The following is a 27,592-nucleotide window of genomic DNA, read 5'->3' on the forward strand; positions in this document are numbered from 1 at the left end:
AGCATTCAAGAATAGGACCATTCCTCCCAAAAGACCCCCTGAAGATTTAAATTTGCACTTGACAACCAACCTTGATGCCAAAGAGTAGTCTGAGCAAGATTATTGATATGTGCAATTCTGGAGAAACCTTGATCTATGAGCGAATTGACAAGAGCTTGCGACAATTGATGACTATTACCACTCCTTGGCCATGGATCTAAGCCCAACCTAACCTTGGAACCATTCCCAATCTTCCATGCTAGACTAGAAGAGATCATGCTAAAAAAATTTAGAACATTCTGCAAAACCATTGAAATTTTCTGCATCGGCTTGTCTTGAAGCTGCACCCAATCTACCAAAGAATATGGAGCAATGTATTTTTGGGAAACCACTCATGTCCAAAGGCTATTTGTAGATATAACTCTGCACCCGCACTTTGCAGCAAGGGCCTTGGAGAACATGAAAATGTTTTTTAGCCCCCCACCCACCCAACAAATTTGGCATAGCAAGGCAAGACCACTTGCCCCAGGGTAAGACAAAATGGCCTTGAGAAGCTTCCCATAAGAGCTTGAAACAAATCCTCCTCGCTTTCTCCGACACACCCTTTGGAATCCAAGCCAAAGACATCAAGTAGACTGGGATGGCTTCAAGAACAAATTTAACTAAGACTAGCCTACCTGCTCTAGGAAGCCATCTAAAAATCTAACACTTTAGTATTTTCTCTAATTTAGCAATCAACCACAACCAATCTTCTTTTTTTATAATAGTTTGGCTTCAGATTTGATATATTTTAATTTTCCTTGGGGCTGTTAGGCTTTTCTTCTTCCTTTGCTTCCTTTTCTGGTGGCTTTTCATCGACGCTTACAGTGGCCTCTTCTTCTTCTTCATCATTAGAGAACACTTTGATGTAACGAATCTTTTGCTTTCCTAAATAGCGATGTCCAGGTTCCCATGGTTCCCTGCAAGTAAAACATAGCTTTTTTTCCCTTAGTTCACTTTGAGTTTCCTCATATAGTTCATCCCTCTTGGGCCCATCACGTTGGAAAGACTTCTTTTCCTTATCTTTTGGAGGAATGAAAGGCTTGGATGGAGCCTTAGTTTTAGCAGCTGCATTTCCCATGTCTCGAGTCTTCTTGATGGCTTCTTGAAGAGTGGTGGGATTGAATGCCTTGACCCAGCCTTGTAGGGGCTCAATGAATGCTTTGGTGAAAAGCATAACTAATCGCTCTTCAGATATATTTGTTATGATAACTGCAATGCGTTCAAATTCTGAAATAAACCCCTCGCATGACCCTGTTTGTTTATGTATTGCCAGTTCTTTGAAGTGGATTTATGGGTTCTTCCTATCAAATCTTTCTATCAACCTTTGTGTAAATTCTTCATAAGAAGTGATGCTGGCATGTGTCCCAAAGTCACTAGACCATGATGCCACCACTCATGTGCTTCTCCTTCTAAATGTAATGTGGCAAATTGGATTGCATCACCTTCGGCCATAGGCTTGAGCCTGAAGTAGGTGTCCAATTTTTGCACCCAAGCCCTTGTTGTACATTTAGATGATCCATCAAATGAGGGTAAAGGAAGTTTACTCACCTTGTGAGCTAATTCTTCATTAAGCTATCCTTGGGGTCTATTCCTGTATCGAAAGTTGCTATACTCATTGAAGGTCACAACTGCTCGAGTATTTTCTTCCAATCTTGCATAATCCTGAACATAATTGTTAAGGAGTTGATTTGGCTCAACTGCTTCTTGTGCTGTTGGCACCTGATTATCTGTGAATTGTGGTAGAAGTGGCCGACTGCTCTTTCTGTTGTTTGCTTAGTTGTTGTGTGGATCAGGATTATGGTTTCCACTTCCCTCCATGGTAGTTCTATTGGTAGCAGTGACATTTGGCTATCCTATGAGGTGAGTGATCAACATTGCGATTTGTTGCTGCCCTTGGGTCAATACCTGTGCTATTTGCTGCTTCCCTTGAATCATTTGTTGCCCTTGATGATGCAGTTGTTGATGCATCTGCTGCTGTCCCTGTATCAATTCCTGAAGTAGAATACCAAGGTCATGTTCTCCTTGACCTCTTCTGTCTCCCATGGCGGAACGATGGGTATTCCTCATTTTCCTTACAATGACGTTGCTTCTATCCACAGGAAGCATACAAAGCTCATGTACTCACAGCTGGCAGGATGCTTTGCGCTCTGATACCACTGTAATATACTAGGGTAACCTTTTTGTAATATGCTAGGGTTTTACCAATTTTTCCCAATACACAATAATCTTATGTTGTTAGTAGAATCTACAATCAACCTTATTATTGATGCGACAATTTGAACAACTCTTAAATAAGCGACGAAATAAATAATAAATATAGTTATTTTGTTCACTATAGTCCCACACTAATGTAGCACAAATACTTCCACGTAATGAAATGTAGCACAGATAAGTAAAAGAATGTAATTGTCCCCACACTAATGAAAACGTAGCATAACTGATTGAAAGGCGAATATATTTCAATATTCAACCACAACTCTCGACACAAGTCGATCATACTCGGCCTTCTAATGCCAATTGCTCCATCACAGAAAAAATCTGTGCTGCTACAATTTGATTAGCCACGAACTTGCTTGCCTTCTCGAAGGATTAATTCTTCCGGTCTCCTTCGACGCATTTCATTCTATGCCAAACAAGATGAACGAAAATGCATTTCCTGTAAGAGAGAGAGAGTAATGCCGCTGGTCGCTTATCACAGATAACTTAGAACCTTGCTTCCTCTTGTCAAATCGCTGAATTAGTGGCCATTGATAAAAACAAACTTTGCAGACGAAATTCTATGCTGTGTGAGGCCCTAATCGTTTCGTCTAGCTTAGGATGGCACGTTGTATTCCCATATGTTTTTTTTATTTCTCCTTCGCGACCCCTTTTCTTTTCTAGACGGAATCAAGGTGTCCTCCAGGTTGTCAAAAATTACTTGTGGATAGAGAAGACTTCGCTGCCTGTATAATCGTGACCCCACAGAGAGTAAAAGGCCTCCGCTGTCAACCCACAATGATCACAGAGGTAATCTGCTGCTTTGTCTAGAATTCAAAAGAATGAAACTAAGGTAGGAGAAATCTCACCGCCTCAACCAAAACCCAAATTCCCAGTTAGTCTAGGAAAGACGAAACATCGATCCAGACCTTGGTTTTTCCCTTACAAAGTTCCTGTGCCAAATAGAGTTTAGTCTTCAAAACTTCACTGCCTCAAACAAAATCCTGGTACTTGAAAGAGAGAAACAAAAAGGAAGATGACAACTAGGGTGGAATCTTTCACCACCGAAATTGTCAAGAAGTCAAGGGGTCTTAAAACCCTCAGAGCTAACACAAAAAAAGCATAATGAAATGATCCACAATTGATGCCTCCAGATGTATTCAAGCCTCTATTTATAGATTTTCTAAGGGGTTTCATCTCTTTTAATTGATTGAGTGAACCTTACTCAAAACCCCAGTTTTGGGTTTTTTCGCCCATATGTGTCCCAAAATTTGCCCAACAATGTGTATTTTGGGTTCTTATCCGCTTTATAAAGGACTATAGCCTACAGGAGCAGATAGGCTACTAAGTCCATTCGTCCTCAATTCACAGAGGACATTACACATTTATAAGAGACTTGCTGAAGAAATCATTCCAGAAAGAAACCCGATCCTCATTTGGACGGTATAGATTGATGAAAGTAAAAGTATTTTCCAATTCCACATAGAAGCCAACCATGCCGAGACTAGAGGAGGTACTCCAAGAGTTTATTAACTGAAATTTTTGCATATCCCACCCCAGAGCCAGACTCACCGACCGACCTCGAACATCCAATGCATTAAATTTCTAGGAAGGGAGGATAGATTCTAAAAAAATTGAAATGCTACCCCTCACCCCAAGAGGTTCCTGAAGACAAATCACATCAGGAAGTTCCACCTACAACAACCTCCAAAGAGCAAGATTTTTGAGATTACTTGCCAACCCCATAAATTGAAGGAAAGAACTTTCATTTTGGCACCCCATGGTGGGCTATCAATGCTCTAAGAGCCCCATATGTAGAAGTTTGTCTACTCGCAACCATCTCCTTGCGGGCCTTTTCTTTAGCCTGAGAAATATGAGACTTCCTCCCCTACCATTCGTAGGAAGCCAAGAGGTAGAGACCTGTTGGAAATGTAACTTGTTTCCATCTTCATAATTGTTATTGTACTCATTTCAATATGTATTTTATGTAACAAACAAAAGAAGAAAAGAAAAAGGTTATTATCTTAAAGCATGGGTTTCATGCGTATTATTGATGGTCTTCCAGGTAAAAGCATGTTTTTCATGCTTCTAGGGTTTGTTAGGTCATAGGATATATTGTCATGAGTCAAGAGAGTCAACATCATGATTATAAGACCCTTCTAGGCAAGATGTGCCTTGTAAAAGAATTTATTTTGAGTCTAGAAGGTCCTGGAAACCTCCAAAGTACAAGTTGGCCTAAAGGAGGGAGTTTGACCCCTTGGAAAGGCTATAAATAGAAGCATATTTGACCTCATTTGGCATTCACTCAGTCACAAGTTTGATCTCTCAAGAAGAAGTTCGATTTGAAGCTGGGAGAAGCAAGAAAGGAAGAGTGAAGGTCTAGAAGGCAAGGAGAATCCAAGAAGGAAGAAAGTCTGTTTTTGGGCTCTATCTCTCTCGCACGTGCGAAATTGAGGGTTTCTGCAGCTTCAAGAAAAATCGAAATTGCAGCTTCGAATTGCAGGAGATCAAGTTGCTAGAAGAGCAAATACTCTGTTTTGACCTCGTTAACCTTGGGAGAATCCGTTTTGCTCAAAGAAGGACCTCTTGAAGAGCTGAATTAAGGTTTTTCTAGCAGTTACAGGGTTGAAGTTGCAAGGTCGAAACTTTGGTCAAAGTTGAAGTTGGAAGCTGGTTGAAGCAAGATTAAGCCTTGTTGATTTGATCTTTTCGGAAGAACTTCTTGAGGGCTGACTTGGTACTTGGAGGAGTTCTTGGTCTAGAGTTTGGGTCTTGATTGTCTCATTTGAAGTAGATTCTATAAGAAGAGAAGAGATTTTCTGGGTTTTCCCCTTGGAGGGGTTTTGCCTTGGCTTGGCACCTAATTTCTGTGTCCACTGCCTTTACTATTTTGCTCTTGGTAATTAGTTGATGAAGAAGAACTAATAAAGTAAACACAAAAGGATAAATAAAGATCACAAGCAATTATTAAGGTTAATCAAAATTTGAATTGATAACTACCATATTGCAATTTTCCAACATGGTATCAGAGCGAAGGTGAACACTAGAAGGCAACAAAGAAGATCATCTTGTGGACACAAGAAGGGTTTGCCAAGGAAAATCACTTGTAGAAGGATCAAATCTACATCAAACTCTCATCAAAGAAAATTTCAAGAAGATTGTTGATCTTGGAAGGAGATCTATTCAAAGGCTCATTAGAAGGCATCCTTGAAGGAAACATCAAAGGATCTTGGTATCATTCATCACTCTTTGAAGTTGTTGTTGAAGGTATCTTAGAAGACATTTTTCTAGGACATCATTGAAGTATCTTTGGAGATCTTGAAAGTATCAAGAGAGTTGGAGACATCATCAAAGAAGGAAAGACTCTTGTTTGACAAGTAAGTATCATATTATTACTCTTTGTCTGAATCTAAAGGTCATATGGTTTCTTTCTGCAAGTAAATCAATAAGTTTGTTGGCTCAACAAATTTTCTAGCATGGAAGAAAAGGATTGATCTGACATTTACAAAACATGAAGTAATGGAATATGTCCTTGGTGAAATTGCCGAACCTAGCAAAGACATGACTCAAGAGCTAGCAAAATACAAGAAAGGAGAAGTCAGGGCACAAAGGATCATTGTGGAATCTAGTAAGGATCATCTTGTTCCATTTGTTACTGATTTGAAGACCTCTAAGGCTATGTATGACAAGTTAGTAAATTTGTACTCTATAAGTACATCATGTCAAAATATGTCTTTGAGAAATAAACTATATAAAATGAAGAAATCGAAGGATGAGGACATGGCCTCCTTTCTAATGAAGATTTCTCAAATAAGAGATCAATTGCAGGGGCTTGGGGAGACAATTTCTGACTCTGAAATGACCATCTGTGTACTGAATGCCTTGCCACCAAAATGGAGCAGTTTTGCAACTAGCATTTACTCTAAGAAAGACTCAACTCCTTTTTATGAGTTGTGGGCTCAATGCATCTTGGAAGAAACTAGGATCAAGGCAAAGGATGACATTGAATCAAATGAACAATCTCAAGCCTTTGTTGCAAGAACTAAGAAGTTGAAGAAGGGAAAGTTTGGAAAGTCCAAGAAGCCAGATATGTCCAAGGTTCAATGTTTTGGATGCAATGAATTTGGACACTCTAAGAGGAATTGCCCAAACTAGCAAAACGACAAAATAAAGGAAAGAAGCGAAGCTCACACAACTGAAGAAATGGGAGAACCTAAGAAGAAACGAAAGAAAGAAGATGTGAAAGATATTTACTATTGAAGAAGGCATCCTCTATGTCATGTTCTTTATGAAGTTGATCTTTACTTTAGAATAACATGCATTGTTGTTTACTCTAGAAGATTTTTGTTGTAAAAGCATGGCATCATAGATAGAAGCATGTGATAGTAGCATAGTTAGAGTCTACTTGATTGAGTTGCTCTGTAGAAATCATCTAGTCTTTAAAATTGGACCATTTTGCATATTATTGTTCATCCAGACATTCTCTAATATTATGTTAGAGGTAGTCATTTTTCTAAGGTGGATCATCATGATCCTGTAAGAACCATCATTTTGGATGCAGTTGGTCAAGTTGTAGGCTCATTTTAGGGCATATAGCTAGATGATTGTATGAAAGCATAGGAATGCATATTTAATGTAACTTTTGGGTAGGATTCATATATACAAAATCCTGTAAAAGAAGTTGGTCATAAATCATGCATGGTGAATCTTTCATTTGATTATATGATGCCTAAAAGATGAATTTGACTTACTCTAGAATGAATAAAAGATTAAGACTTTCTCACTAGAATGTATAGAATGGTGTTCAACATCTAGTATAGTCTTCAAAAGAATATTATAACTTGGTAATCAAGTTTGATCCTTGGGCACTTTGATGCATGAAGGAAGACTCTTGTGAATATGGACCATGAGGATGTTGATGTTTTGATGAGAAGGTCATCATGATGAGGTAAGTCTAATGTTAATAATTTTATTGGTTATCTGGTTAACATATTGTTTTGCTACTTGGAAGGATATTGCAGGAATATATGTAGAATGTTGAGGCAAGCTCAACATATGATTTTGGCAATCATGAAGTCAAGATGTTTTTATGTTGGGATTGAAAGGTAGCAGTGTGAGAAGATAACCTAAAGTTCAAGTTCATACAAAGGAGATCACTTTCATGAGGAAGCTATGATTAACTTGAAGTTCGATAAGGCTCAATATAATGCCTTCATTGATAGTGACAAGATGAAAGTGACGTGCAAGATTAATCCTTTCAAGATTGAAGGGAGAAGATGGCTCCATGATACCCAGGAAAGAAGAAAGCTCAATATAATGAAATACAAAGGAAAGAGGGAGCCATGCAACTATCTCCAGAAAGAACAAGTAGCTGATACTCTTATGGAAACAAGCTAGAGAGCTTGTGGTTATGACTTCTCATATTGGAAAGAAGTCAGAGATCTCCTCTATATTTAAGAGGGAGCAAAAGAGTCTCCTTGAACAAGAGCTAAGATTTATTCCCTAGTCAAGAGGGAATAGGGATATCCTCTCTAGATGAGAGGGAGTGATGATGGACATCACATGTGCGTTCTCTTCTTCATGTGTCATGCACTTGACCTAGACTAACAAATGAAAGTCTAAGTGAAGGCCATGGAGAAACAATGGTGGAGGATTGGATAAGCGTCTGTGGTTTCCTTGAGGATAGACAATCCAAGAAAGGATATGTACCGACACTCTTTGAGGATAGGATAGGTATCCAAGACGAGTGGTCGAAGAGGACCAATATTCTTGGAGGATTGGGAATCCATGATAAGAATAGTCCTAAAAGGACATACCTGGTGAACATATGGATGGGGTATGTGCCTTAGAGGTAGTGCAAAATCACACATAAAGCTTTCCAGCATAATGCTCTTGAATGAAGTTTGAGCTTGTCAAGTTAGGCCTCAATGACAGTGCTGGTCATAATGTTGATGCTTACAACTATCTTATCAATCCGACTCTTCTAATGAGAACTCTTAAGTTTGAGAATGATGTTGTACTGATTGTACAATTATGAATACCTCCCTAGTTAAGAGGGAGTGTTGGAAACGTAACTAGTTTTGGTCTTCATAATTGTTATTGTACTCATTTCAAAATTTATCTTATGTAACAAACAAACGAAGAAAAGAAAAAGTTATTATTTTAAAGCATGGGTTTTATGCTCATTATTGATGGTCTTCTAGGTAAAATCATGTTCTTCATGCTTCTTGGGTTTGTTAGGTCATAGGATATTTTGTCACGAGTCAAGAGAGTCAACATCATGATTATATGACCCTTTGGGCAAGATGTACCTTGTAAAAGTATTTATTTTGAGCCTAGAAGGTTCTGGAAACCTCCAAAGTACAAGTTGGCCCTATCAGCTACAAGTTGGCCTAAAGGAGGGAATTCAACCCCTTCGAAAGGCTATAAATAGAAGCAGATTTGATCTCATTTGGCATGCAATCATTCACAAGTTCGATCTCTCAAGAAGTTCGATATGAAGCTAGGAGAAGCAAGAAAGGAAGAGCGAAGGTCTAGAAGGCAAGGAGAATCCAAGAAGAAGGAAGAAACTCTGTTTTTGGGCTCTATCGCTCTCACACGTTAGAAATCTAGGGTTTCTACAGCTTCAAGAAAGATCGAAATTGTAGGTTCGAATAGCAGGAGATCAAGTTGCTAGAAGAGAAAAATGGGGTAGCAAGCTAAGTGGGCTTGATTGTGGGGAAAACTCCACAGTTAAGCGCGCTTGAGCCAGAGGCGATCTAGGATGGGTGACCTCCTGGGAAGTCATGGCTATCGGGTGCAAGCCCCGGAAGTGATGATTGACGCTATGTGATTCATTTCACTAGTTTCGATCCCACTTCTTCACCCTATGAACATCACTCGATGCAATGAGTGCTAAGTGGACTATTAAAAAATCATGAGAAATTAGTCAGTTATGACTACCTCTCATGGAAATGGTCATAGATGAATGACTTACTTAATGTAGTTGAAACCCAAAAAGTGATATCTAGAAAATACTTTGTTTTGACCTTGGGAGAATTTGTCTTGCTCAAAGAAGGACCTCTTGAAGAGCCGAATTAGGGTTTTTTGCAGCAGCTACTGGGTTGAACTTGCAAGGTCAAAGTTGAAGTTGGTTGAAGCAGGATTGAGCCTTGTTGATATGATCCTATCGAAAGAACTTCTTGAGGGCTGACTTAGTACTTGGAGGAGGACTTGGTCTAGGGTTTGGGTCTTGATTGTCTCATTTGAAGCAGATAAGAAGAGAAGAGATTTTTTGGGTTTTCCCCTTGGAGGGTTTTGACCTGGCTTGGAGCCTAATTTCGATGTCTGCTATCTTTATTATTTTGCTCTTGGTAATTGTTTGATGAAGAAGAACCAATAAAGTAACCACAAAAGGATAAATAAATATTACAAGCAATTATTAAGCCTTTAAGCTTAAGGAAAATCTGAATTGATAGTTGCCATATTGCAATTTTCCAACAAGACCTGTCCCAACCTACCATGAAGGTCTTTAGACTTGGAGAGGAAAAGCCTCGACTTTAGTTTGTATAAGATATCACTGCCTTCGAACCAATAAAGTAACCACAAAAGGATAAATAAAGATCACAAGCAATTATTAAGCCTTTAAGGTTAAAATCTGAATTGATAACCGCCATATTGCAATTTTCCAACAAGACCTGTCCCAACCCACCATGAAGGCCTTTAGACTCGGAGAGGAAAAGCCTCGACCTTAGGTTGGATAAGATATCACTGCCTTTTGAATCACCAAAAACCCTCGAGAAAGCAGATGCCCTCGAGAGGAGTAACCCAAGTTCCAAAGGGGAATAGAACAAGAGGTATTTACAGGGGATAAGGGAGTGAACAACTTTTGAGAAACCATTGAATCTGAACCAAAAGAAAGAACACCCAAATATTTTCCTAAATCAGAAAAAGAACAAACGAGTTGAGAGATAGGAGGAAGGCGATTACAAGTACCAATGGTCGAGGTGCCTGCCGTTGGCTGGAAGTCCATGGCCATAGAAGCTTGGGAATAGAACAATATGCATTTATAGGGGATAAGGGAGGTAACAACTTTTGAGAAACCATTGAATCCAAACCAAAAGAAAAAACTCCCCATTCTTTTCCAAAATCAGAAAAAGAACAAACGAGCTGAGAGACAGGAGGAAGGGGATTAGCAATACTAGTGGTCGAGGTGCCTTCTGCTGACTGGATGTCTGTGGCCATAGAAGCTGAGGATGAATGTTTCGACAGAGAGACCACAAGAGATGTCAACATGGAACTAGGCACCATATAGCGCAGCGGTACTTGGAATTTGGACCCCACACCTTCTTTTGACTGAAAACCCACATCTTCGACTTGGGTCACTCCTTCAGTGTTTTGTTTTTTGGAGACCTTTTCAAAAGCTGCGAAATTTTTGAAGGGAAGACTGCAATTTTGTACTAGGTGACCATATTTATGGCACCTCTTGCAATAGAACAATAGGCCTTCATAATATAGTACTTGTAATCTGGCACAACCCTTTCCAATGTTCATAGTTTTTTGGAGCTTCTTCTAAATATCCAAACTGACTAACACCCTGGCCACTGACACATCCTTTGTCTCTTTAAAAGATAGTCCACCTCTAGAAAACAACGCAAACTATTTCCCAAGTCTGTGAAACTCTGGGGGTTCCACATGTGGGTCGACAAACTAGGGAAACAAATCCACACTGGAATCACATCAAGCTTTTCCCTGCTTGCATCAAATAAGGGGGACCAGAACTTGAAGATTTCAGGGGTGGAGTCGATGGACCAAACCTCTTTTGCTACTAACTCTACTGCTTTGTGTTTCTTGGAAACTAATTGGATCCAACTCTTTACTAATAGGAGGATTTCTGGAACCTTAGCAACCCTCAAAGCTACCTTCTGGTTCCACCATTCAACGAGAGTCTCTAGACAGAATTTACGGCCCCTAGCGCGGCCCACCAACGATTTCTTTGCTAAATTCATAGCTTGAGACATCTCCACGTCATCCCCCAAACAAAGATTATATGGAATCAAAGATTTTTCACTCTTTAAGACCCAAACCTTCTTTTTGTTTGGATGGTTCCACTTTTCTCCCATGACATGTGCACAAGGGTTTCCCAACTCCACCTTAGGAGCCATTAGGCTAGACCCATCATTTAGAGGAACAGAACCCACCAGAGGCGCAAAAAACTAGGGAAGAATGATATTTACAGAAGGAAGAGCAACGATTGACAAGGGAGCTTTGAGAAAGCTTCCATTACCACCAAAAAACCACCATAATATGCAGATACCAGATATGATGAAACCCCACCACTGACAAAAGCGAAGGGAAAACCCATTATAGGAAATCTCGTTGAAAAGGTCCCAAAAAACCCTAACAACCCTTCTTCAGTAGAGGGAGGGATTAGAATAGTAAACCTGCCTTCACTTATTGTAGTAGGAATAACAACGGGCGGTAAGAAATGATTTACATGAGACACCAACGACAAAGACTTCTGACCCCTGACGTTGGAATACTAAGAGACTCTAGAAAGTAGACGTTCCTTTGACCAAGAAAACCCACTAGAGAGTGGAACCTTCCTTTTAAGATTCCCAACGTAAGAACTGTATTCCTCCCCATAGGGACCATAACCACTAGAGCGGACAAAAATAGGCCCCTTTAAAAGGGGTCACCGAGTCCTAGTCAACCACGTCCTGGTCATCCATGCTCCCACCACTCCAAGGGTGCTAAATCAGCGAGCCCCAAGCCCCCAAGTAAGTATTCAGAGAGCTAACCAGAAAAAATCTTTGTTCGAAAAGAAGAGATAATCTGAGGAAAAAGAAACTGCCACCCACAAGACACTATGCCATCTTGAGTAGACCAGAAAAGGGGTGACAACCTCGTCCCCCAAAACCGCATTGTGTTACACAAGCACGGGCAAAGCGACCATCAACTTAGGAAACTCTAACCTGCACCAGTCTCCATTTGCACTGGTATGAAAGTTGCCTATTGGATGTTGGAGTTGCCCATGAAGTTTTATAATACATCTTTATGTTCTCAAACGCTTAAACCATTGTACTACTAGTTTTTCATCACCATAAATATTTAACTCTCTTAACCCTTTGTCCATTGCAATGATCACAATGATGGTTGCTACTTTCACTTTTGCATAGTTGTTTCTGCTAGCCTCAAGTGTACATAAAAAATTGATATTTAAAGATTTTGAAACATGCAAAATGCCACCAACACTACATTTATTTGGATATTTGTTTACTTCTCATCCGGTAACCCTTGGGGATTGGTGGTTATAGTTCTAAGTTCTTTTGGCTTCCTTTTATCTTTCTTTCTTCCTTTAGGCTCGTTAAATTTCTAATACCAGCCAAATTTATTTTCTCATGGCAATTTCATTTATCCCCAACAATTTATTTATTTACCCAAATAATTACTGCATCATAAAAAAATAAAATCATTGCTATTTTAACTTCTAGAATTAAATATATGCAGTGAAAATAAACACAGAGATCAATGATACATTGCAAAATAAAATCACCCACAACAATTCTTCATTATTTCATTATCCAGAAAATCTGGGCTTTTCAACCCACAGGGATAAGGAAAGATACAAAACCCCAGAACTTGTAACATGACTCCCTTAGAATGAATTCATCCCAAGGCAACTTAGCCTCAAGAAAATTAGCCTCTGATGAAATCTTCCTGGAGAACTCGACCCAACTTCTCTGTTAGCAACTCTACCTGTACCCTCCTTATGTGCCATTGATGCACACTAGGGAAAACTTAGCCCTCTAGCAACTCGGCATCCTCCAGATAAATTCAATCTCCGTTCGACAACAAAGCCTTGCAATCTCCTCCTACTTGACTCTCTTGGATTTGCACAAACCCACTCGCACTTCTCCTTCTTTACGCATTGGTCCACTGAACCACTCACACTTAGAGAAAACCGCTTTCTCTGAATGATGACTCGCTCACACAATTTGTGCTCTTCGTGTGTTTTCACCTCTCACTAGGCTTCCTTTATAATATTCATTGAGTCCAAATCCAACCCCAATCTCCCTTCTAAAACCATATTGGAGATAAACGATTAAGATTATATCTAAATCACTTAAATAATTAAATTATTTATCCTTCGAAAATATCTTAATAGTCCACAATAATTAAATGATTTTAATTGTTATACTTTTCCTAAGTTAGACTTAGGAAAGAAGTCATAAATCACTAGAAGAGACACATAATGTCTTCTACATGCTAAGACACCAACCCTATGTAGAAGACCTTTTGAAGCTACCACTCACATCAACACTCCCCCTTAGCAAGGAATGGATTTTCCACCACCCCCAACTTATCTCGGTACTTCACAAACTTCCCTTTCACTAGAGGCTTAGTGAGAACATTTGCCACCTATTCCTCTATAGTGTCGAAATTGTAACTAGTATCGGTCTTCATAATGTAATGTAATTTCATCATAAAAATATTATTATGTTCATTATTATTATTATTATTTTATTTTTGGTCAAAGCATCTTCTTCATGCTTATAGAGTCAAAAGAGTAAAAAATAATTTATTATGAGTGAAAAAGAAAAATGTATTTGATTCAAGTCCCATTTGGTCTTTTGTAAGAAAAGAAAAATAAATTTTATTTTGATTCAAAAAGTCAAACAAAGACGAAGTCGGCCCTCCTTGACATGTTAGCCTATGTGGCAGCGATTCAACCCTCTTGGACAACTATATATATATCACATCATTCACTCACTTATGACATCACATCGATTTCTGTGCTAAACAAGAAGAAAAAGACATTTGGAGTGTTAAATTTAGGTATGTTCTATGCTTAGAGCAATTTATTTCAATTTTCATAGTTAGCTCAATATCTTTTCCAGATTAGCAATCACATCAGCATTAAAGTAAATTGCAGATAGAACATATACATAGATCGCAGAAGACAAGCCAAGACAAGAGGACATAAGATGTGGTGCTAGCAAGGGACAAACCCCAATGTGGGGAAACCCTTGATCAATTCTTCTTATATGTTCTTGAATAGTTTAGCACAGAGAGAGAGAGAGATAGTACATATACAACAGAAGTCAACACTTTGACTTATCTAAATAAGAGCATAGATCATCTCTAAGAGGATGATACATGAGGTAGCTGAACTCAGTTGAAGACATGCTGCTTCAATTGATTCTCCAGGGTGACTCAATCACCATGCTGCACCTATCATTGTGATGCACCTCATCATCCTGCTGTACTTCATTGTGCTGCACCATGCTGCACTCATCATCACTATGCTAGACCTCATAACCATGCTGCACACATCATACTGCTGCACCTTATGCTGCCCTCATCATCACTATACTGGACCTCATAACCATGTTGCACACATCATACTATTGCACCTTATGCTGCCACTAGTGTCCCATGTGTCATTATTGCACCATGCTGCGACAATTGTCCCATGTGCCATAGTTGCACCATGCTAGCCACTGTTGTTCCATGTGGCATACTGCTGTCCCACTGTTAGTGATATTGCCATTCCATGTTTGGCATACTGCTGTCCCATTTGCTATGCTCCAACAAGCACCATTGCCTAGTTGTCCCATTTGGCATGTTGTACCTTGCTACTGTCCTAATGAGTTTGCAACACTATCCTATTGCTGTTGTCCCATTGTAGCCTTGTTGCACCATGTCATTGATTTCTGTCCTATTGCTTTCTCCACCAAGTGACCTTGTTGTCCCATGTATCTAGTTGCCAACACACCATACAAACGCTGCTCCAAATATGTTTGTATACTGCTGTTCGTGGCTGTTTTGGTTAGGGCACTAGGGCAGCCCTAAACTCGTCACACAATCCTTGAACAACCCTCAGGAAAACTGCGACACATCCTCATGAGACTCCTCCCTAGCACGCTATTGTTTTGGGCATGTTTGAGCCCTCAACCTCTCCACGTTGTCCCTATTTTGAGGTGGTTAGGACTGCGGCCTACCACAGTCCCATGTTGTCACCTACAACCCACTCAAAATAGGCTTCCCTTACCTTTTCGCTGCCCCAAACAGACCAGTGATCACGCTTCTTCAACTCGGCCTCCAAGCTCAGCTCCTCGGACCTCTAACAGCAACTCGATTAGCCTTGAACCAGACCTTAACTCCCTCGCTGCCTTGGCCTCTTCTTGTAGCATCATATGCTGCCCTTTCTTGCACCCAAGACACCTCAATATACCTGTGTCTAGGGCTTGAACAGACCCGCGGTTAGGGCTGGGCAGACCTACGGTTAGGGCAGATTTAGGACAGCGTTAGGGCTGCTTTAGGATTGCGGCTAGGTCTTGTTAACGCCTCCTCCATAGCTGTGTTAAACTTCTTCCATGAGCTCCTTTAGTTCAACGTAGATCCCTTCCATAGCTTCGCTGGCCTGTCTTCTTTGTTGCGGCAAGTGCAACCTCCTTTCCTCCAACGTCTAGGGCTTCCACTCCTTGATCTCTCTTCCACTAAAACTCAAAACAAGTGGAGAGAAATCAACAATGAAGTGTGTGTTGAAATGACAATCAAGTCAGCTCTTTTTATACTAAAACGTTGAGCACATGTGGGTGTTATTTAGTTGTTGGCCGACCTTGACGAATTGTCTTATAACACAAATAAATTCATAGCTCCATGAATACTTATCGGAATCAAATGATCTTTAGATCAATCCTAAACCTCTCGATGAGAAGGATCCAAGAAAAATATTAGCTACCATAAATAAGATGACCCACATGGAGTTTGGCCCTAGTTGCCAAATTTAACACTCCCTCTCAACTAGGGAGAACTCCATCCGCTGATCCATCTGTCCGATTGTACTATCTCTGCCATCAGTGCCCTGCACTGCTCTTCCCTACTCTGCTCTGCTGAACCTTGAGGAAGAATAATTGATCGAGAATGTCTCATACCATTCTCTACTGACCTGAAGTCAGTTCCATATGAATAGAGTGTGTCATACCACTCTTATTGATCCCAGATCAGTTCCAAAAGAGAGTGAGTTATGCCACTCTTACTGACTTGAAGTCAGTTTCATTGATCCCAGATCAATATCACACGAGAGTGTCTCAAACCACTCATACTGATCCCAAATCAATGCAGGTCATCCTAGCATAGGGAGTATGGTAGATACAACGTTGCGTCCATCGATAGTACTACTATGGTCCCTAACCCCATTTCCCTACTCATTGGCCAGATGAGAGGTACTTCCCATGAGTCCCAGACTGCATGGGTAGGGTGCCTCAACAGGAGAACCACTCATCCTGTCCATAAGTCGCCACGGGGTATCACAGGGGAAGGTTGAACCGTTCACCCTGTACACGATGCACCAGTAGGAGAGGGTGAGTCACCCAATGGTTGCTTGTTGCTCCAAGAAGTACCCCAAGCCCATCGGAGCTCCCAGAGCTCAATGCATGCATCATGCAGGACCCTTATAAGAGGGTCTCTCAACGACTCCAAGTCGTTCGGGAAAGTCACAAATTTGACCTTTCCCCCAGGCTTCGACAGAATGTGTACGACCTGTACATCAGTCTCAATGCGATGGAGCCTCCTCGCTCATCGACGTACCATATCCCAGATAAGGTAGTATCTGATGTCTATATGCTGGAGAAATCATAGAATATGGGATTCCTCAATGATCAAATCCCTCCCTGGTTGACACAGAAGATCACGGTGGTATCCATCATGTGTACAAACAGCTCACTGTAGAGCTTCGACAACCAAGCAACTTCACACGATATCATACTTGTAGCTATGTATTCGGTCTCAGCGGTGCTCAAAGCAACTGTCTTTTGCTTCCTGCTCACGCAGGATATCGAAGTAGAACCCAAGAGAACCAACACTCAGAAGTGCTCTTGCGATCCTCCACATTGCCTGCCCAGTCAACATTCGAATAATGATGCAGCGTCACATTTCCGGTAGTGTATCTCAATCCATGAGAGATTGTGCCCTGAAGATATCTCAGAAGATTTTTGGCACCAATCTAGTGAGGCTCAACCATTTATGAGCTCATCATGCTAACTACAAAACATATGTTTGGAAGGAGGTTCACCAAGAACATCAATGCGAATGAGTTAATGAAACTCAGAGGCATTTCCCAAATTTGGTCCGGCATTACTACCACATAACTTCTAAAAGTTAAGCTCCATCGAGGTAGTCACGGGCTTGCAGTTTACCATTCCAAATCCGGAATCCAACTCCCTCTTACTTCTGTAAATGAGAGGGTCTGCACCTATCAGAAAGAGGTCATCCTCAGAAGGTGTTGGTATGAGAGGTCTATCATCCACAACCTTCAAGCAAAGGTTTGGATCGACTTCCCTCCTAGTGAATCTCAGCTTCATCAGACATCTATCAATCCTCTCATATTATGCCTGGGGTGTTTTGCTTCAAGCCATAAAGGGCTTTCTTCCACCTGCATACATGAGATTCCCGATCATGAATCTCAAACCCCTCGGGTTGTTCCAAACCTGTGGACCTGCTACATGAGGGGAATGGTCCCCTTGTAAGATTTTCCTTCGGTACATCTCAAACATGTACCTTCATGCTCCTTTTGAATTTGGGCATCCCTGTCATCATCTGACTCACATCGGGTAAGGCTCCATAATTAGTAGACCTCCGGTGCTATATATGAGATGTGACAACTGACATGGTCCCCAATGGACCATCCTGCAACTTGATACAAACTGCCAACCCTGAACTCAAAAGCATCTTTGAAAATTCCATTTTCAAACACGTACCTTTTCATCGATGAATGCCACCTTGAAACCTTTGACTTCCATTGCTGAAATGGACACCAGGTTCTTCTTGCGATCAGTACATAAAAGAGATTCTGTAAATGAATCAAGTTACCGTCATTCAATTGAGGGGTAACATTCCCTACATCCTTTTCGGGATAGGTGGCATCGACTCCAAGTATAATCCCACGATTGTTTCCATCTCTAGCAAATTTGAGAGAGCATCCTTCTATCCGTTGAAGTGCTTTGAAGTACTACAATCAATAAGCTAAATTCCCAAAGAGTCTGAAGGAGAGGGCCAATACAAGACAACACATCTTTATCTTATCAGAAACAATATTTGATTCTTCATACATGGGGTTCCTTGCTTTCTTTGAAGAGTCGGCCGTTTCCTTGATGACCTGCATTACCTGTCATTCCTCTGATCATTGAAGATGTCCCTGGAATGATTGTTATCATCATCAAGTGATGTGTCTCTACCTCGGCTACTTGTTCGCATAATGGCCGAACTTATTACACCCAAGGCATCTGCTTTTCCATCCACCCTTAGATCCAGACTTCCCATTGAAGTGATCTTTAGGTCATCAAAAGCTTCCGTTGTGCCATTCTGATAATGTTCTCTGCTTCGACTTCACCCTTGGTGAATTTGAAGAGGGATGAGGAATCCATTGATCCTTTTGTCCTTTCCCAACTGTCTTCGGTGATTGCTCTTTCACTCTTGCTTGGGTTTTGTCTTCACCTCAGCTCCGATACCATGTTAAATTTAGGTATGTTCTATGCTTAGAGCAATTTTCAATTTTCATAGTTAGCTCAATACCTTTTCCAGATTAGCAATCACATTAGCATTAAAGTAAATTGTAGATAGAACATAAACGTAGATCACAGAAGACAAGCCAAGACAAGAGGACACAAGATGTGGCGCTAGCCAGGGACAAACCCCAATGTGCGGAAACCCTTGATCAATTCTTCTTATATGTTCTTTGAAGCATAAAAACCGATAGCTTGGAGGCTTGATGTAAAAATACACAAGAGGTATTTGATAATAGTGATTTATTATATATAAAAATGTATAAGTGATATGAATGTTACAATGAGGCCTTGCTTTTATACCTAAGCAGGTGACCTTTCATGATTAGGCATGTCTTTTAGACATGCCTTTTCACTTAACTTAATGACTATTTAACATAATCAAAACTTAATGACTATTTAACATAATCAATTTTTGATTATTTAGTATTTACATTTATTTTATTTATTTACTTGTTATGAATTGTATTCATAACGTAGCCCCTTCCTTTAGAAGCTTTGTCCTCAAAGCTTTAATGCTGTGGCTTTTCTTCACTTAGTGTCTGTCATCTCGATGCGTATAATCTGGCCATCCTCTTGTCTTATAGCTCATTAGTGATATTCCCTTGGAATTTTATTTTTTTTATTTTTTTTAATATTTTTTATTTTTTTTTTTTAAATAATTTTTTTTTTTTAAGTCTTTTTTTTTTTTGTTATATCTTTATTGTTTAATCATAATTAAGAATTTTTTTTAATAAGATATTTTTTAAATGATTAAATTTTATATATTTATTAATTAAATGATATAAATTAATTAATTACATTAATTAATCTATATGAATTAATTAATATATTTTACTTAAGTTATATTTAATTATACGCTGCTATCCGAATCGATTATGATTATACGCTTAATCGGATGGCTTAAGCTTATACGCCCAAACGAAAAAGACACCAACCGTTGGAGCATGTCGTTTGACACCTGGTCTTTAATGATGCTGCGTGCGATCTTGTCGTCGGTGCAGGAGCGAAGAACTACGGATAGGGCTGACATGATTTTGGGACGCAACACACGACCCAAACGTTGCGCTTCTTGCCTCTTGGAGGCGCCCTGAGATGAGATTTGTATGACCACCGATGCCTCTGGAAGATCAAGAGAGGTATCTCCCACTTTGGAAAGAAAGACTGTGAAGCCACCCGGGGCCTTTTTGAACATGTCGAGGACCTCTAGCCTCTCATCGTGCGAGGTGTCACCCCGAATCATGTGTCTTTTCAGCATGATGCCCATTTTTTCTAGGGCGAACAGATTATCCGAGAAGACGATGATCTTATTGTTGCGCGACTCGTGGAATTTGATGAGATATTCACAGGCCATGAGCTTGTAGGGGTTGGCACTATAGAGCATGTGCTGGACTGCGCGCTTGTCATCCTTCCCAAATCCAGTGAAGAGAAAGAGCTGTAGATATTCTCTGAGGAAATCCTTGTGCATGGAGCACAAGATCTCGTAGCAGGTGACATCTGCCAAGTACCCCGCTTGAACCAAGTCCTGCCAATTCGCCTCGTACAACTTGGGGCCGATGATGAACTCTAGATCGTTGATGGCCTCGTCCTCTCGGAGAAGAGTAGCTGTGAGGCCGAGCTTGCAGTGAGATTTGGTGCGCGCAACGGCTTCACGAAAGTTTTTAGCGGCCACAACGTGGACCTCGTCCATGAGAACCAGACCCCATTCCTTGCCCTTGATGGCCTTCATTATGGCCTCCGAGTCCTTGGAGTGGTGACCGGTGTAACCATACATGCTGTATGTGGTGACCATGATGTCGGCCCTTGGGTTGAATTCTGAGGCCTTGCTGTCTCTCGTCACCCCTTGGATTCGCCTGTCCGACAGAGTGCTCCACTGCTTGAACTGGTATACCCACTGCTCAACTGATACACTTGTGTTCGCAAAGCACATAACCAATTTCCCCAACCAAACTGTGGCATAGACTCCTGTCAGAGACTTTCCTGCACCACAGGGTAGCACGATCACGCCCGACCTCGCTTTTCCTTTCACAAACATCTTGTCCATGCTCCGTTTTTGATAAGGCCGAAGCACCGCCTTGGGGTTGAGCTTTATATCCAGAGTGGAGCAAGTAGTATTGTTCTTGTAGTCGTATTCTTCAACAAGAGGATAATTGATTTCTCTACACTTTTTCCTCACTTGCACCAATTTAGTCAAATCGATTTGGAGACTCTTAGCACTTAGTTGAGCTTCTATGCCACTTTTGACATTGGGCTGTCTGAGAATGGTGGAAACATCGCGTGTTGTGTCGCCATCTAGAATCACACTGCCTTCCTTCAAGTACAGTTTCAGTTTCCCCACGTTTATTGTGTTTCTCCGAATTGATCTAACAACATCCTTGGGAAGCTCGCTTTTGCACAGCGGATTGAGGACCTTCATAATTCTTCTTTAATCCAACTCCGCGGAAGCCACACCATACAAAGACGCGCTCGTGATTTTATATTTGTGAAATTGTTGAACCCTGCTCTCCGGCTCTACAATTGCTATGCAAAATTCGTAGGCCGACTTGAAGAATTCGGAGGAGGTTTCAAGAAAAATTGACCCTTTAGAGCACACCCACAAAGGCCTCTCATCATTGTCAGGCTTGAGATTTGGTTCCTTCTTACCATTGCTTATATCAGAACTCTTTAAGATGCTTCTTGGGGTGTCTTGGATTTTTTCTGGCATATCAACCTCTATTGAAGTGTCTGCCACATTTTTTTTAACAATTGCTCCTAAGCTTGGAATGTCATCTCTATCATTTCCTTTTGGATCATCATCTTTTTTATTTTCTGCAACACCTTCATCTTCAACATTATCATCATTCTGATCAAAATCTTCTTGATCTATATCAGCTTCATCGAAATCATTATCTTGATCTAGATCATCCTCATTCACATCAAGATTATCTTTATTTGAATCCTCATCTAGATCATTTTCCTTATTATCGATTTCCTTTCGACATGCTTTAACTTCTGCACATGATTTTTCTAAACGCTAAAATGCTTCTTGAATTTTACTAAACTGCTCAACGCAATTAGGACGTGAATGTAATGGCACATTGTGCTGCGAACACCGTTCAAAGACTCGCATCATTATATTGTGCACCATGGCTCTGATACCACTGAAGCATAAAAACCGATAGCTTGTTGACTTAAATGTAAAAATACACAAGAGGTATTTGATAATAATAATTTATTATATATAAAAATGTATAAGTGATATGAATGTTACAATGAAGCTCTGCTTTTATACCTAAGCAGGTGACCTTTCATGATTAGGCATGTCTTTTAGACATGCCTTTTCACTTAACTTAATGACTATTTAACATAATCAATTTTGATTATTTAATATTTACATTTCTTTTATTTATTTACTTGTTATGAATTATATTCATAACATTATTCAATAGTTCAATATAGAGAGAGAGATAATACATATACAAAGAAGTCAACACTTTGACTTATCTAAATAAGAGCATAAATCATCTCTAAGAGGATGATACACGAGGTCGCTGAACTCAGTTAAAGACATGATGCTTCAACTGATTCTCCAGGGTGACTCCAGCACCATGCTGCGCCTATCATTGTGAAGCACCTCATCATCCTACTGTACTTCATTGTGCTGCACCATGCTGCACTCATCATCACTATGCTGGACCTCATAACCATGCTGCACACATCATATTGTTGCACCTTATGCTGCCCTCATCATCACTACGCTGGACCTCATAACCATGCTGCACACATCATCCTGTTGCACCTTACGTTGCCACTAGTGTCCCATGTGTCATTGTTGCACCATGCTGCCACAGTTGTCCCATGTGCCATAGTTGCACCATGCTAGCCACTGTTGTTGCATGTGGCATATTGCTGTCCCACTGTTAGTGATATTGCCATTCCATGTTTGGCATACTGCTGTCCCATTTGCTATGCTCCAACAAGCACCATTGCCTAGTTGTCCCATTTGGCACGCTGTACCTTGCTACTGTCCTAATGAGTTTGTAGCACTTATCCTATTGCTGTTGTCCCATTGTAGCCTTGTTGCACCATGTCATTGATTGCTGTCCTATTGCTTTCTCCACTAAGTGACCTTGTTGTCCCATGTATCTAGCTGCCAACACACCATACAAACGCTCCTCCAAATATATTTGTATACTGCTGTTTGTGGCTGTTTTGGTTAGGGCACTAGGGCAACCCTAAACTCCTCACACAGTCCTTGAACAGCCCTTAGGAAAACTGCGGCACATCCTCACGAGACTCTTGCCCTAGCATGCTGTTGTTCTGGGCATGTTTGAGCCCTTAACCTCTCCACGTTGTCCTTGTTTTGAGATGGTTAGGACTGCGTCCTACCACAGTCCCACGCTGTTGCCTACAACCCACTCATGGCTTCCCTTACCTTTTCGCTGCCCCAAACAGCCCTGTGATCACCCTTCTTCAACTCGGCCTCCAAGCTCAGCTCCTTGGCTCTCTAACAACAGCTCGATTAGCCTTGAACCAGACCTTAAGTCCCTCGCTGCCTTGGCCTCTTCTTGTAGCATCATACGTTGCCCTTTCTTGCACCCAAGACACCTCAATAGACCTGCGTCTAGGGCTTGAACAGACCTGCGGTTAGGGCTGGGCAGACCTGTGGTTAGGGCAAATTTAAGACAGCGTTAGGGTTGCTTTAGGACTGTGGCTAGGTCTTGTTAAGGCCTCCTCCATAGATGCGTTAAACTTCTTCCATGAGCTCCTTTAGGCCAACATAGATCCCTTCCATAGCTTCGCTGGCCTGTCTTCTTTGTTGCGGCTAGGGCAACCTCCTTTCCTCCAACGTCTAGGGCTTCCACTAAAACCCAAAACAAGTGGATAGAAATCAAGAGTGAAGTGTGTGTTGAAATGACAATCAAGTCATCTCTTTTTATACTAAAATGTTGAGCACATGTGGGTGTTATTTAGTTGCTGGCCGACCTTGACGAATTGTCTTATAACACAAATAAATTCATAACTCCATGAATACTTGTCGGAATCGAATGATCTTTAAATCAATCTTACACCTCTCAATGAAAGGGATCTAAGAAAAAAATTCAGTTGCCATAAATAAGATGACCCACATGGAGTTTGGCCCTAGTTGCCAATTTTAACATGGAGTCAAAGGAGAAAGAGACGAGTTTTTTGCCCTAGTTTTGCTCACACATGCGAAGTTTCTATGATTTTTTGAGGCTATTACAGAGCCGAAATTCAACCTCTACTGATTTTTTTTGTGATTTTACCAGATTTCAGAGGCTTTGACTAATGTTGACTTTGACTTGATTGGCGGAGACTTGGAGGAGGATTGACTTGCAATCTTTGTGGCAGTGTTTGGTCTTGGATATCTCGTTTTGATATGATTCTATAAGAGAAGGATTTTTGGGTTTTCCCCCTTGTGGGGTTTTGCCCTGGCTTGGAGCCTAATTTCTGGTGTTCTTTGTCTCTTTGTGATCTTTATGCTTTGAAGTTTTGTATAATTGCTTGATGAAGAGAACATAAAATTAATAAGAAGACAACTAACATTCACAAGTAATTATCAAGAAAGAGGAATCAAGCATTAAACTATCTAACACTTGGTTTCTCAACATGTAGAAATGTACTGCAATCTCACAACACCCCTCTAGACCTTGTCTCTGATGAAGTGATATCTGATCTTGATATCCTTGAACCGATCATGAAACACATGATTTTCAGAGAGCTTAATGCAACTTTGATTATCATAGTTGATCACCATTGGCCCCATCTATAGATTAAATAATCCCGCAAGCATCTTGTGAAACCAAACTGCCTCACAACTTGCCATACTTGTTGCGATGTGCTTTACCTCTGTTGAACTGAGTGCCACTGACTGTTGCTTCCTGCTGAATCATGAGATCATCGCTGATCCCAAGCTAACACAACATCCATATGTGGACTTTCTGTCCACCACACTCCTTGCCCAATCAAAATTTATGTACCCCTGTAGCTCCACTCCCCCAGCTCCGACATAGCTCAGTCCAAAGTCTACTGTGCCATGCAGGTATCTCAGCACATGCTTCGCTGCCACCTAATGAACTTGTCTCAGTTCCACCATGAACTCGCTGAGTGTGTTCACAGCAAAACATATATCTGACCTAGTGTTGACAAGATACGTCAAGGAACCTATCAACTGCCTATACAAGGTGGGATCCTCTAATTAACCTTCAGAAGTGCTCAACTTTTTCAGGTTAGTGATCATAGGTGTAGACATAGGCTTGCAATCCTCCATCTTGAATCTCCTCAAGGTCTCCACTGCATACTTGCCTTGCCGAAGGAAAATCTCTCTTGGTTACTGCCACACCTCCAATCCCAAAAAGTAATGCATCAAGCCGATGTCCTTCATGTTGAATTCCGAAGCAAGATCCTCCTTACGCATCCCTATGAGCTTCTTTGATCCTGTCAAGAAGAGATCGTCCACATACAATACCAAGATGAGCAGTTCACCCTCAATGAGTACATAGTACAAGTTGGGATCCGCCTCACTCTTGGTGAAGCCCAAACCAAGAAGATATCTATTGATCCTGGCATACCATGTGCGTAGATCCAACTTCAGCCCATAAAGGACCTTCTTCAACCTGCATACATGGGAATCTCTCCCATATAACTCAAACCCCTGAGGATGCTCAATATACACCTCCTAAATAATCCCATTGAGGAAAACAGTCTTCACATCTGTTTGATGTATCTTCCACCCCAGCTATGAAGCAATGGACTGCTCTAATAGATGCATATCTGGTAATGGGTGCGAATGTCTCCTCACAGTCTACTCCCTCCTTCTGGGAGAAACCTCTAAACACGAACCTCGCTTTATACTTCTCAATACTGCCATCAACTGCATGTTTGATCTTATAGATCCATCAAGAAATGACTACAAACTTTCCTTTTGGTCTCGACACAATGTCCCAAACGTCATTGCTCATGATGGAGCTATACTCCTCTACCATGATAGCTCTCCAAACTTGCTCATCATCTATAACCTCCTCAAAAGTGGAAGGCTTAGACTCGTTGACTCTGCTCGTCAGTGCCAAATAACTGGAATATCTGTCGGTGTTCCGCTATGCCTGAAAGTGCTGCTAGGAGCCAACACACACTCCTCAACATCTCTCGATGTTTGCTCAACCCATATCGACCTCCTCCTGGTAGAGCTTGATGGAATATCTAGCTCATCCTTCGAATCTGCTGGTTGTGTCCTTGCTGGTGCCACTGGTCCTTGCTCAGCCTTAGGAGCCTCTTGCTCCTGTTCTTATACCATTGCTGGCTCCCTCTCATGAGATCTCCTGTGGGTGATGCCCTCATCAAATCTGACATCCCAACTCAAGATCACGTTTCTCTGTCTTGGAATGTAGACTTGGTAGGCCTTTGAGACCTCATTGTAGCTAACAAACACGCCCCTCGCAAATAAGGTTTGTAGCTTAGTCCTCTTCTCTATAAGAACATGAACATAAACTGGACTATCGAATATGTGAAAATGATTCACATCTGATTTCATTCCTTTAAACAGCCCCTGAACAGTCACGTCCTCCAATATCTTGCGAGGACACCTTTTCTACATGTACACAACTGTATTGCAAGCCTCTGCCCACAAAACATAGGCAACTCTTGATTATAGGTCATTGCCCTTGCCGCGTCCATTGTGGTCTCGTATTTCTTCTTGGCAACCCCATTCTGTTGAGGGTTGTAAGTCACTGTGAGCACCTTCTTGATTCTTGCTTCCCTGCAAAAATCCAGGAACTCGTTGGAGTTATACTCGCCCCCATTATCCGATCTTAGCACCTTAATATTCTTCCCTCTTTGGTTCTCCACAAGAGCCTTGAACTCCTGTAATTGATCGAAGACCTCATCCTTGGTCCTGAGGAAGTACATCCAAGTTCTCCTAGAATAATCATCTATGGACATTACGAAGTATAAGTACCTTGTGATTGACGTTACAGACATAAAACTACAAATATCTGAGTGCACCAAGTCAGCACTCCCTCTGACCTGGTTTCTTTGTGAGGATAAACAACCTTGGCCTGCTTGCCAAGCACACGTCCTTTGCACACTCCATCCTGCTCCACCTGGATCTTTGGAAAATTAGTAACCATTCGTTGCACCATAGAAAGAGCTCTGCAATGTAGGTGCCCCATCCTCCTATGCCAAATCTCACTCTGGCTGTCACTCTTATGAATGAGAGCTTTCACCAACTGTCCTCTCAACAGATAAAGATCCCTCTCCCTTCTACCATCACCCGCTTCTTATTGAAATCAGTCCCCTTCGGCCCAACAACCACTTCACCTCCTGTAAAGTTGACCTCCAATCCTTTGTCTTCCATGGCAGAAATTGAAAGGGGATTTTTCTCCAACTTCGATACATATAATACCTCGTTCACCTCAACGATACCACTTGAGTCCATCTGGAACTCGATACTCCCAGTGCCCTCGACTACATGCTTGGGCCTTATCACCAAGCACCACATTTACATCTCTGGCCCCCTGGTCATGTTGGTGAAGAAGTCCTGAGGTTCCGTCGTATGATGAGATGCTCCACTGTCCACGAACTAAACACCTCTCGTGACGGTTCTAGAAAGGCAAGATACTAAGGCGAAGTTTTTCTCAAACTTCTTTGCCATCTCTTCCATCTGCGCAGTAGAAGCTGTAGTAGTCTCACCCTTGCCCATCTTTTTGTTAGGACACTGACTAGAAAAATGCTCGAACTTATGACAAACAAAGGATTTTACTTTGCTCATGTCCTTTTCCTTCTTGTTTTGTGAAGATGCTCCTCCACCGTGGTTTTGCTTGGCCTTCGCT

At 41.1% G+C, this 27,592-nt stretch overlaps 2 protein-coding genes across 2 annotated transcripts in view; one reads left to right on the forward strand and one right to left on the reverse strand.

Moving 5' to 3' along the window:
- LOC149248428 (mitochondrial ribosomal protein L51/S25/CI-B8 family protein) overlaps positions 1-27,592 on the forward strand; it is a 95,274-nt gene that overhangs the window by 11,576 nt on the left and 56,106 nt on the right. The gene's annotated exons all lie outside the window — the stretch shown is intronic.
- On the reverse strand, positions 770-27,261 carry LOC149248429 (general transcription and DNA repair factor IIH helicase/translocase subunit XPB/SSL2-like). The gene is given in 6 exon segments (XM_089449901.1): positions 770-1,272; positions 1,927-2,013; positions 19,653-21,659; positions 26,363-26,655; positions 26,787-26,863; positions 27,028-27,261. Coding segments are annotated over 6 exon segments (3,201 nt in total).

Source organism: Pinus tabuliformis, chromosome 7 (assembly GCF_031772625.1).
Source record: "Pinus tabuliformis cultivar Carrire ecotype Pingquan chromosome 7, CPIR1, whole genome shotgun sequence".
In the NCBI taxonomy this organism is placed as follows: Eukaryota; Viridiplantae; Streptophyta; class Pinopsida; order Pinales; family Pinaceae; genus Pinus; species Pinus tabuliformis.